The sequence below is a fragment of the Danio rerio genome, chromosome 20 (assembly GCF_052040795.2).
Source record: "Danio rerio strain M-AB ecotype USA chromosome 20, GRCz13ab, whole genome shotgun sequence".
Lineage (NCBI taxonomy): Eukaryota > Metazoa > Chordata > Actinopteri > Cypriniformes > Danionidae > Danio > Danio rerio.
In genome coordinates, this window is record NC_141040.1 from 748,572 (window position 1) to 761,817 (window position 13,246).

At 36.3% G+C, this 13,246-nt stretch overlaps 3 protein-coding genes across 10 annotated transcripts in view; 2 read left to right on the forward strand and 1 right to left on the reverse strand.

Annotated features, from left to right (window-relative positions):
• The window catches only part of senp6a (SUMO specific peptidase 6a), a 31,420-nt gene extending 19,503 nt beyond the window's left edge, over nt 1-11,917 (forward strand). For all 8 annotated transcript variants that reach the window (XM_087297947.1, XM_087297949.1, XM_087297951.1 and 5 more), the window contains 9 exons: nt 1,327-1,443; nt 1,738-1,860; nt 1,950-2,042; nt 3,912-4,105; nt 6,268-6,341; nt 7,374-7,462; nt 7,638-7,706; nt 9,462-9,612; nt 11,189-11,917. In XM_087297947.1, coding sequence (XP_087154073.1) covers nt 1,327-1,443; nt 1,738-1,860; nt 1,950-2,042; nt 3,912-4,105; nt 6,268-6,341; nt 7,374-7,462; nt 7,638-7,706; nt 9,462-9,612; nt 11,189-11,404 — 1,126 coding nt within the window. In that variant the 3' untranslated portion in view covers nt 11,405-11,917. The remainder of the gene's footprint in view (nt 1-1,326; nt 1,444-1,737; nt 1,861-1,949; nt 2,043-3,911; nt 4,106-6,267; nt 6,342-7,373; nt 7,463-7,637; nt 7,707-9,461; nt 9,613-11,188) is intronic.
• Nucleotides 1-13,246, reverse strand: part of lats1 (large tumor suppressor kinase 1) — a 777,671-nt gene that overhangs the window by 200,658 nt on the left and 563,767 nt on the right. The window lies entirely within an intron of this gene.
• The window catches only part of nt5e (5'-nucleotidase, ecto (CD73)), a 190,374-nt gene that overhangs the window by 37,226 nt on the left and 139,902 nt on the right, over nt 1-13,246 (forward strand). The gene's annotated exons all lie outside the window — the stretch shown is intronic.

Consider the following 13,246-nt stretch of genomic DNA (forward strand, 5'->3'; position numbering starts at 1 on the left):
TTGCATTAGCCATTAATAAGCTCCCCTCTCACCTTACAAATGGGAGGGAGCCCCGGGCTCGAGGATATTCTGAGCTCAGGGCTCTCTCCTGGGACAGCATGACAAACAAGCTTTATAATCAATCATCATCTATATTAAATATATATATATATATATATATATATATATATATATATATATATATATATATATATATATATATATATAAATATGTATATATATATATATATATATATATATATATATATATATATATAAATATGTATATATATATATATATATATATATATATATATATATATATATATATATATATAAATATATAAATATGTATATATATATATTTATATATATATATATATATATATATATATATATATATATATATATATATATATATATACATACATATAATATGCATATATATATGTATAAATATATACATATATATATATATATATATATATATATATATATATATATATATATATATATATATATATATATATATATATATATATATATATATATATATATATATATATATATATATATATATATAAATATATATATATATATATATATATATATAAATATATATTATATATATATAAATATATAAATCTATATATATATAAATATATATATATATATATATATATATATATTTATATATTTATATATATATATAATATATATTTATATATTTATATATATATATATATAAATATATATATATATATATATATATATATATATATATATATATATATATATATATATATATATATATATATATATATATATATATATATATATATATATATATATATATATATATATAAATATATATATAAATATATAAATATATATATATATATATATATATAATATATATAAATATATATTATATATATATAAATATATAAATCTATATATATATAAATATATATATATATATATATATATATTTATATATTTATATATATATATAATATATATTTATATATTTATATATATATATATATATATAAATATATATATATATATATATATATATATATATATATATATATATATATATATATATATATATATATATATATATATATATTCTAATATTCTACACTGAGATCAAGAAAAAATAGAGCCGGACAAAACATAATCATAAATATAAATGTACTAACTTGCATAAATAAAAACTGTATTGGATTTTAGAAAATTGGAATCATTCATGAAAAATCTAAATTGGTTCCATCACTGATTCTCTAGGTCTACAAAACTAAAAACCGTGTTAAAGTTGTGTCTTTTTTTCATATCTGGTAGGTTATTGGTTTACCCGCCACCGCCTGCTAAAGGAGGAATCTCCGTGACCAATGAGGACCTGCACTGCCTGAGTGACGGAGAGTTCCTCAACGACGTCATCATTGACTTCTATCTCAAGTCAGTGTCTTTTCTTTCAGTCTGTGTTGTGAACAAATACATCGCCTTGACCAAACATGCGCTCCATCAAAGTATTTAATCCTCTTGGGCATAATCTTACTGACATTGGAGCTTTATTTTAGACATGTGCAATTGTGCTGGTGTTTGGTTTATTCGTATTATTTGTAAATGTGATCAAGCTTGCGTATCAACAGTATGACAATCAAAAAAGGACCAGTCTGGCCATTCTCCTCTGACCAATATTGAATGAAAGCTGTAAGTTATCTGATGAGTATATGTGCTCCGTGCTTGTAGATATCTGTTTTTGGAGAAGCTGAAGAAGGAAGATGCCGCCCGCAGTCACGTCTTCAGCTCCTTCTTCTACAAGAGGCTCAATCAGAGGGAGCGGAGAAACACCGTAGACACCTCCAGCCTGCCGTGAGCACACACTATTTGCTCGAATGTTTAACTTTTTCGAGATGTGCTGCGGTTTAGTATTGAGGATGTGTGTGTGTCGTGTGTTTCAGCATCCAGAAGAGGAAACACAACAGAGTGAAGACATGGACGCGCCACGTGGATCTCTTCCAGAAGGACTTCATCTTTGTGCCCATCAATGAGTCGTGAGTTTTTCCTCTCACTGAATGGAGACGTGTGAGAATGTACTTTGTAGAATATATTTAGTTTTTTTTTCACACTTTTTGCAATGTCTGCATGTGTGAGCTGGCAGTTTTTGAAAGCCCAGGTAAATTTATTCTGGCTATTTTCCGGAAAGAGCAGTTGTAATATTACCGGTAATTTGCCGGAAAGAGGGCGTGCACGTCTAGAAAACACTGATGTGAGACGTCTACTTTAGCCAATCAGAACAGTCAGACGCATTCACACCTGCACAGTTTATGAGAATAAAATCCTTTAAATATTTTTCCAGGCACGTTTAGCTGCTGGATGTTAGTCAGATCACGTTTATAAGTTCCTTCTTAATGCCAACTGTGTAAATAATTATCGGTAAGATGCTTATGATAAACTGCTGTCTGTTTACCTTCAAGCTCTGATGCGTGTGCACGTGAAGCAGCCGGTGAGCGCCAGCACACATGCATATTATGCGCATCTCGACATGCGAAAGTGTTCCCCTGTATTTTCATCGAAGTTCTTCACAATACTGATCATCCACAGAGTTTGTGATGTCGTCAAATGTTTACAAACACAAGCGCAGCCGTTTAGAGCTCATTTCTGGTTAATGATGTCAGAATTTACCGCTATTTTGGGAAAGGATGTGTGAACGGTCTTTTCCGGAAAAATTCCGTAACGCCCTCGCATGTTTCTTGAATGTACCAGTCGTTCCGGAAAATTTCCGGATATTTACCTATATCACTGTGTGAAATGGGCTATTGTAATAACCAGTGATGGGAATAACGGTGCTTTAAATAAACGATGTTACTAATGGCGATACTTTATTCAGTAACGAGTAATCAAATGAGTTAGCGTTTCGCTCGTACAACGCCGTATTGACCATAAAATATGCTTTACTACAATTGAGAACAGCTTCTCTCTCAGCTATATGACCTGTCTTTCTCCGGGGTGTGTGTGAAGGGCATCCGCTGTGTAAAACATATGCTGGAATAGTTGGTGGTTCATTCTGCAGTGGCGACCCCTGATAATAAAAGGGACTAAGCTGAAGGAAAATGAATGAATGAAAATAGTGACATTTATAAAGATTTGGAAGCACCTGAGAGAGTAAATAGTGAGTAAATTTTCCATTTTTGGATGAACTATCTAGTTCTAGTATTACATGTGTTCACGGGTGTAATTCGCGTGGGATGAAAGCTAAATTTCTGCTAAATGCAGAAATGTAAATAAATAATTCATTCATTCATTCATTTTCTTGTCGGCTTAGTCCCTTTATTGATCCGGGGTCGCCACAGTGGAATGAACCACCAACTTATCCAGCACTTTTTTACGCAGCGGATGCCCTTCCAGATGCAACCCATCTCTGGGAAACATCCACACACACACTCATACACTACGGACAATTTAGCCAACCCAATTCACCTGTACCGCATGTCTTTGGACTGTGGGGGAAACCGGAGCACCCGGAGGAAACCCATGCGAAGGCAGGGAGAACATGCAAACTCCACACAGAAACGCCAACTGAGCCGAGGTTCGAACCAGCAACCTTCTTACTACCTACTGCGCCACTGCATCGCCCAATGTAAATCATAATTTTTAGTTTGCTTATGATTATTATCATTACTGTTATTATTATTATAATTGATAACTGTTATTTATGCATTTTATCTTATGTATTATTGAGTGCTTTCGATAACTTTTTTATTGTTTATTTAACTTTTATACATCTGTTTTTTGCCATGACAGTCAGAGAAGCTGATATGGCTGTAATTTCCCTCTCTCACTCTCGAAAATGAACTTGCTGAGTGGATATATTGTCATTTTTTGTAATTGTTCTCTCTCTTTCTGTGTTTGTGTGTGTGTAGAGCACACTGGTATCTGGCCGTAATCTGTTTTCCGGGTCTAGAGAGTGCTCAGGTTGAGCCGAACCCGCTGTATCAGCCTCAGACTGCGGTGTCCTCCAGTCCACCAACAGACGGAGCTTCAGAACAGCGGGACCAGTTCAGCCAGAACACAGCCGTCCCGCTTAGAGCTGACGCAAACCAAGTACAGTTTACCGGTGAGCCCTTCAATCACAGAGTTCACAGAACGCTGATTAGGCAGTCACTGGTTCATATCGACGTCGATACAAACAGTCAAAGGATCCAAACGAATGACGAATCATTTAAATGACTCTGAGCTGAATCTTTTATTAAAAAATCAATAGTTTTAAACAGCGTGCACTTTCAGATTTGACCCTCAGCTGGATGTGTCCATTCACTTAGAGCTGTGATGCACCCTGCATAGAAGGTCATTTTCAAAAACCAATAATAGGGGCTCTTTAACTAGGGTAAAGTTAGGGTAATTAGGCAAGTCATTGTATAACAGTGGTTTGTTCTAGAGACAATCCAACACTAATATTGCTGAAGGGGCGAATAATATTGAGCTTAACATGAGTTTAAAACTATTAAAACTGCTTTTATTCTAGCTAAAATAAAACAAGTAAGACTTTCTCCAGAAGAACAAATATTAGAGGAAACACTGTGAACAACAACTGAATCTGTTCAACATCATTAGGGAAATATTTGACAGAAAAAGAAATTCACTGGAGGGCGAATAACTCTGACCTCAACTGTACACAGACATACTGAGCATTTATATAATGTTTCTCTAAAGCCGCCTTTCCCAGGGTTCTTACGGGTGCTGGAAAATCCTGGAAAATGCTTGATTTTTAATATAGTGTTTTCAAGGTTAGAAAAGTGCTTGGATTTTGGACAAAGTGCTTGAACCTGAAATTAAATTGAAAATTGTGACTTTTCTTGCTTGCATATGCGCATGATTTTATCTATGTGACCTTAAAATATATTTGGGTGCATATGTGCAAGTGCATAAATTGTTTTTGTGCGTGTTTTTATTGCAAAATGTATTTATGGAGCTAATAATAAGCCAAAACAATCTGAACTTGAATTGTGTTAAATTGAATTATTAACAATTGTAAGTTAATAATACTGATCCTATTAGAAATGTTTTGAATTTGTATTTCTTAACTTGATTATTGAGCATCTAGTACTTAAGACAACTTAATGTTTAAAGTCAGATTTTGATAGACATATTTTTAAACTTCAGATTTTTTGAGGTTCTGAATTCAAAGACTGCAAATATTGGGTATGTAGATATACAGTTTTACGTTTTTAAGAATTTAAATTAACACAATTCAAATTCAGATTGTTTTGGCACTATTAGCTTCATATGTGTTTAGGAGACATTCACCCTAATTCACTGGTCATGAAAGTTTGGTACTACACTCAAACAAAATCTGACTGTGAGCTCATTTTTAAGACATCAACTTTAGGTAGAAAGAGACCAAACTTGAAAACATCCTTCATCCAATAACTGAACTTTTTTAATTCATTTTTTAAAATAATTTTTGGGTGAACTGTCCCAATAAATCTATGCTCTAAAGTACTCAACAATTTAAGTTGAAATGTCTATTGTGTTTTTTAAAATAGCACAATGCCTTTAAATGTGAAAAAGTACACGCAACATATATTAACGTAATTAACCGTGCTTATTAGGTGCTGGAAAAGCATGCAAATGCACCTTGAAAGTGCTTGAAAAGTGCTGGAATTTGAAGTCGGAAAAGGTGTAAGAACCCTGCTTTCCACTGCACACGACATTTTGACAGGACTGCCGGAATACGGCCTCTTGTGGCAGTCGCACAGAATTTTCAGTTCTGACGTGCACCATGGGAGAGAAGCTGTTCTCGCAGTGTCTGAAATAAAGCAGTGCAAAAGCAATTCTCCGTGGCTGAATGAATGAATGAATACTAGAAACTCAGACCGCTAAAAATATTGGAGGGAATGTGGAGACAACATTAAACATTATATTTTATTACTTTATTACTTACATTTATGAATAGAACTTTTTTTTTTAATATAGAACTTTTCTGATTAAAAAAATAACCAAATAAAGTCCTATTTTTCATCTTGCGCACACGGACCTGCTTAAACAACACTGGAATACATCACATCCTGTCGCATACGGTCTAGTCTCCGGAGTTCAAATATTGCAATGGATCCGCAGCTTAAATCAGATCTGAATTTTCCGCATACGGAGATGATCGGATGTCAATGCGGCTGGACTTCTGCTCTGTCGCTTGTCGTTTGTCATGTGCAGTGGAAAGGAGGCTTTAGACCCTGTGTGCATAGAGGTAACAGAAACACGTTTTGCTCTTCATTCCAGACGGTTTGCGCAGAATAATCGAGTACAGCACAGAAGACGATTCCCATCAGTCTGATGACCAAAGCTCATGTCAGGTAACTGTTGTCAAAGTTCATTGTGTTAATGTAGTCGTCAGAGTGTGTTTGGTTAGGGTATGATGATTTATTCATCTTCATTGTTCAGGGATTTGAAATTGTTCACAATTCAGCTGCAGTAAGTACATTTCATTTAAAGTGAATACGCCACTTTTCTGCATAGTTTCATTTCAAAGCTCCCCTGGAGTTAAACAGATGAGTTTTTACATTTTACATTCATTCATCTGAGTCTGAGACTTTTAGCTTAGCTTAGCATAGATCATTGAATCAGATTAGACCATTAGCATCTCACACATTTCAAAAAGAGTTTCAGTGTTTGTCCTATTTAAAAATCGACTCTTCTGTAGTTGCATCATGTACTCAGAAAATAAAAAGTGCTGTTTTTCTATTTGCGGCCGCACCAAGACTGCAATGATATTACATTTGATTATTACGCCACAATGAGAGTTTAGTTCCTATAGCCATATCAGCCTACAAAATATCTACTTTCTATTTTCTGTTGGTCTCAATGCACACTGTAACTACAGAAGAGTCAGGCTTTAAATAGGAAAATTGCTAAAACTTTTTTTTGAATGAGATGCTAATGGTCTAATCCGATTCAGTGATTTATGCTAAGCTAAGCTAAACATGCTCAAAGATGGCAAAACTCAACTGTTTACTCTAAAGGAGCAGAAAAATGAGCTTATTTCAGAAAAAAGTGGAGTTTTTTCTTTAATTAAATGTGGAACATCTAAGTAATTGCAATAATGCTATTGTTAAGAAGTTTGACGTCAGTAGCCTTGTTTTGGTGCCTCTTAAGTGGCCTTAATAATTAGGTACTTATTTATTTAATTTCATTGGAGCTGTTATTTGATTACCTAAGGGTTTGCAGTGGGTTTGTGAGGTCATCCGTTTTGTTACAGTGACTATAAGTCCATTTAGAATAAATTTAATGGAGATGAAATAAACACAGGCCTCTGTTATTGTATCATGAGCAACACATCGATTAGTTTTTGCCTGCATGTTTGTTTGAACTTGTGATTGTGTTTTCAGGATGAGTGCAGTGAGGATGGGGCATTGGCGGATGATTCTGGCAGCTTCGACAGAGCAGAGTGGACCTCCAAACCCACCATCTGCAAACAGTCAGTGCAGATAATTCCTCACATATTATTGTGAACGCGCGTACAAGTCAAATACACCACATATAGATGTAAAATTGAGTTAGAATATATAATTGAATTATTAATATAATATACAAGTCAACAGTTTTTTTGTTTTTATTAGACACTAACTGTGATATTTGATTTATTTTCTCAGGCCTTGTATTCTAATCATGGATTCTCTGCGTGGACCAACCAGGTCAACCGTGGTGAAAACCTTACGAGAGTAAGTTACTACTTGGACACACACAGTAGTAACAAAACCTTTACACAGTAGGCATGGGCGGCTATAGGATTTTGACGGTATGATAACCTTAGATAAAGGTATCACGGTTTCACAGTATTGTGTTTACTGCTTTTTCCCCTTTCAACACAATATATTTTATTTTGAGAAACATTTATAATATTTAGGAGCAGTAAACATGTCAGACTGAATGAATTATTGACTTCTGCTGTCTTCATTTGTTTAAATTTAATTTAAAACAGCATTTTTTTCTGATGGACATATTGTTGTCATAAAAACAAACAAACAAAAAAAAAAAACGTAAATAAAAAATCTTACTCATACCTTAGGAACGGTAATGCAGGAAATTTTGACCGTTTTAAAACCTTGACTTTTCCAAACCGCGGTAAACCTTGAAAACGGTTATCGTCCCATGCCTATTCCACAGTGATGCTGGTCAAAGTGGGTCCATTAAACCGCTTGCATAGGGCTTGGATGACTGGATGATCCACATAGAAACAGGCATGTGGGTTTTTTGAGACGAAGACTATGTTTACATGGACATCAGTAATCAAATTATTTGCCTTAATCTAATTAAGACAATAAGATTAAGGCGTTTAGATCGATTATGACTTTAATCTGATTAAATTAATCAAAAATCGCTGTTTACATGGTCGACTCTTAATCAAAGTATTCTCTTAATCGCATTAAAATCAACATATTGGTGTCCATGTAAACGTACTGGATGTGGTAATAAAGTAAAAATATTGTTTACTATAAAGACATTTTTATCATGGAAACGCTATTGGTAACACTTTACAATAAGGTTGTATTAGTTAATGCATTTACAAAGATGAACAATTGTTAGTTAATATTAGTTAATGAAAATACAGTTGTTTATAGTTAGTTCATGTTAACTCCCAGCGCATTAATGTAGTGCTACAAGCATGAATGTGAATGTTAATAATGCACTAGTAAATGTTGAACTATGATTTGAAATCTAGAATCTGCGGACATTTTTTTTTTTTTAAAACACAGAACATATGACTTCACAAACTGTATTGTAAATAAATCACATGAACGTTTTAATATTAGTCAATAATATTACTGAAATTAATAAAAAAACTGAAGAAATATGAATTTACACATTTACACAAGTAAATAAACAATCAAAAATGGGTTAAAACTCTGGAATTCTGCGTGCGCAGATTCTGCATGGGCCGAGCTATGATTAATAAATGCTCTACAGGTATTGTTCATAATTAGTTAATGCCAGTAAACACAGTAGCTAACATTAACTAATGAACCCTTATTGTAAAGTGTGGCTGAGCTATCTTTTTTGATCTAAAGAAATTAAGACAATAAACTTCCTTGATGTTTTTGACTAATGAGCTGTATTTCAGCTATATCCCAGTCTCTATCACTGACTGCTGTTTATCTAACGTAATGCAGGAGAAGCAGACACACACACAGGTGGGAGCTGTGGGCGGAGAGAAGCAGCTCATTTGCATTTAAAGTCACAGGCTACAAAAAACAGCTACACTGTATTTAGACACCAGAATAAGCAGCAAAGGCTTATCTTATCTTACATCATGTAAAAGGGGTCAAATATGTGCCTTTCAGTGTGGTAAAACTTAATAATGAGGCTTACTGCTGGTAATTATTGTTACTAACAAAAGTCTTTGGTTTCCTCTGGGAATAGTGGAGATTGATCTTATATAGTATAGTGTGTTTATGTGTGTGTGTCGTGTGTCACAGGTATCTAGAGGTGGAGTGGGAGGTGAAGAAAGGCTCTAAGAGGAGTTTCGGGAAAGAGCTGATGAAGGGTTCGAGTCCTCGTGTGCCGCAGCAGGACAACTTCAGTGACTGTGGAGTCTATGTGCTGCAGTACGTGGAGAGCTTCTTCGAGGTGAGAGGATCAGAATACACTAGCACTGAATCGTTCTTAGGATGGGAACACCAGTTATAGATCTCGTGAAAGTGTGCTTCAAAACAGTGACCAAATGTGCGATTGGAGGATGTAAACATTCAAGTCACTTCAGTCTGAAAGGAATAACCATTTTTGACGTCACTTCATACATTTGACTCTTATCAAATCTTCTGACCAATCAAATTCTTTCTAGTGAATGCCCCGCCCCCTTTTTCTGATTTGCTGTTTATTTGATGCACTTGATCTCAACTACTCTCACTGGCAGAGCTATGATAAAAACAAAACACTATTGGCTGCTTTTTAAAAGGGGGAGGGGCTACTTAATGCCCCACCCTCTCCATGTTTCACTTGAGATTACGTCAAGCATGGAATAAAAATGCATTTCAAAGCACTTAACGGGGACTTTGTGCAATGATTTATGCCTCAGTTATACCTACTCGTACATAATGTGTCCTTCACACATGTAGAAGATGCTGGAATTTGAGTTGACGGCCATGACCGGGTTTTCAGCTACATATTTAAACTAATTTATTGATACTTTTCCATTGAAGACTGAAAAAGTAGAGTGGCCACTGAAATAACTTATAATTGAGAGACGTCTTTATTAATCAAATATTAGTGAAAATAAACTGGAAGATATTGCTTTTTAAATTATAGTTGAACAGAAGCAATCTACAGACGCTGGACTGGACAAATGCAAAAGGGGCCAACAATTTTGTTCATGTCTGTATATCAGTTTTATGTCTTGTTTTGTGTTTATTACATTGTTATTTCTGCTAAAAATCTTTGTACATCTGACGTTTGCATTTAAATGGGAGATATTATGCAGAAATCACTTTTATAAGGGGTTTAAACACAGTTGCGTGTCAGCAGTGTGTGAATATATCCAGCTTCTAATGATAAAGATGTATTAATAATGTTTGTTTATAATCAGACTTGATGGAAACACTTTGATTGACATTCCCCCTTTGTACGTGTCATCAGAGGGGGAAAGCCCCGCCCACTAGAGACCATCTCTCCCTCATTAGCATAAGACAGGGATTACCAAACTTGTTCCTAGAGATTTTAGCTCCAACCCTAATCAAACACACCTGAACAAGCTAATCAAGGTCTTACTGGGTATGCTCGAAACACCCAGGCAGGTGTGTTGAGGCAAATTGCAGGGCACCAGACCAACAGGAACGAGATTGGTTACCCCTGGCATAGGACATCAGTCTTGTTGTTGAATCTGCCACTATGCTGACACGCAGGCATTTGTAGCTCCGCCCTCTTCAGTAAAAGAGCTCAATCTCATTTGCATTTAAAGCCACAGTCACCAAAACGCCACACTTAGGATCAAAACCTGAATGTAGGCTCTAATGTCAGTCCGCTGTCATCCGTTTGGTGTGTTCACCCACAGCTTTTTGGTCCAGACAGTCGCAGACGCAGCCGACACAGTCAGCTTTTAATTCCTTGATGTCAGCCTGGTGTGTCTCGGGTTTTACAGTCTAATGCATGAGAAAAACATTCACATTCAAGCTGTATCCTGATTAAATGATTTCATTTCCCTCCTCAGAGTCCCCTTCCAAGCTTTCACCTCCCGATGAATTTACTGGAGTGGTTTCCCCAACAGCGGATGAAGACCAAGCGGGAGGAGATCAAGGATCTGATCCTGAAGCTTCAGACTCAGCAGCAGCTCAGCCTGGAGAGCTCTGAACAGACGGACGGCGCTCACAGCCCTTACGAGGACTCTCTGGAGTCAGCAGACCTCATCCCATCAGTCAGCTCCTGAGCTCCGTCACATGACCAACAAACACTGACAGCCAATCCGGGCCTTTGTGTGATCGCGCGCTGCTGGACGACCCTGCCGTTATTTCCGACGATCTCCTTTTAGTTTTGATGATGCGAACTTGAAAAGAACAACTTTGTGTTTGTTTGTCTGATTTCATTTGTATCTAATAAATTGTACATAAGCTAGGCGTTTCTCTGACTTTGACACGTCTGCTGCCTTTTGAGTTTAACGTCTCAGACATCCTTCAGTTTTGCTGCATCTGTGAAATAATAAAACGTCACGTGTTCATCATGTCGGACGGCTCGCTCTAATGTGCCTATAGGGTTATCAGCACAGTACTGTTGAGTGTTGCGTTTGGACTGACGGAAAACCGGTGCGCTTTTTTTTGTAAAGTCGCTCTCCGAGCAAACTTTGTGTGATTAAATCGATTCGTTTTTCAATGTTCTGCTATCTGCAACAGTGCACATCTGCCATGGTGGACAGTCAAATACAAGAAAATCACGTGTCAACAAACATGAGGCTTTGCTTCTTCATCACTTTGTTTTTCTTTACGCATTTGATCCACGGTTGGGCTCTGCTGACGCCGTGTTCACACCAGACGCACACATGAATATACCGTGGTTTAAATAGACACGTGAGCATTTTTAGTGTACAGGGGGTGCCATTTATATTGATACACTTTAATAAAATGGGAACGTTAGTGATATTAGCGTCCTGTTTGTGGCACATTACCGTACGTTCACACCGAAGGCGGCGAGAGCGTCAAAGTAGCCGGAAGTCATTTATTTTCAATGAGAGCCGGCGGCGAGGAGTAGCGGCGCGTCTTTGCTGGCGTGGGCGTCGAGGAGAGTTAAAATCAAGTCAACTTTATGGTAATGAGCTAGGATGCGGTTCGGCGGCAACCAATCAGAATGAAGACGTCAGTTCAGACAACACAGACCTGCGAACTTTGGTTCCAACCACAGTTGTTCCCAAGGGTTTGATGATTGCGGTCGCCGGATTTCCAATTATTTACAATGTTTTCTTACAGGAAAATACATTAAATACGTTACTGATGTGCATTAATGTTATATATATTTATCTTAAAGCGGGAATCTCACGCGACATGACAGTACAAAACAGACATACGGACACACGTTGGATAAATAGAGCAAAGCCACACCACACGCAACTTGATCTTCCATTGTTATATGAATTTGATAAGAAGTACGCAACATTTTCACGCTAGAAACATGTCTTATGCAGGAATGTAACTGATATGCTGCGACGGCTCCTTTAAATACGAGATCAATGTAGCGAATTTTGACGCTCTCGCCGCCGGAGCTGAAGGCAGACAGCGTTTTCACTGGGTCGGAATGAGCGACCTTGGACGCCCTCGCCGCTTTCGGTGTGAACGTACGGTTAGTATAAGTGAGGGGGCAAACTTTTCAAGATGGGTGGTGGCCATTTTAAAGTCGGCCATCTTGGATTTAACTTTAATTTTTTTTTTAATAGGAAGAGGGTCATGTGACACATCAAACGTATTGGGAATTTAACAAGAAAAACAACGGTGTGCTTGGTTATATTCTTTCATGAGTTATTTACAAGTTTCTGACCACTTGTGTTCAATGTGCAGCGCATTGTGTTGGATTATCAATGCAAGCCTCTTCTCCCACTCTTCACACACTGATAGCAACACTTGAATATTGTATGATAACTTGTCATAAAGCTCAATCATCTCAAGACTGGTGAACATGACAGTTAGTTCACTGTACTCAAATGGCCTCCACAGTCACCAGAGCTCAATCCAATAGAGCAGCTTTGGGATGTGGTGGAACGGGAGATTTGCATCATGGATGTGCA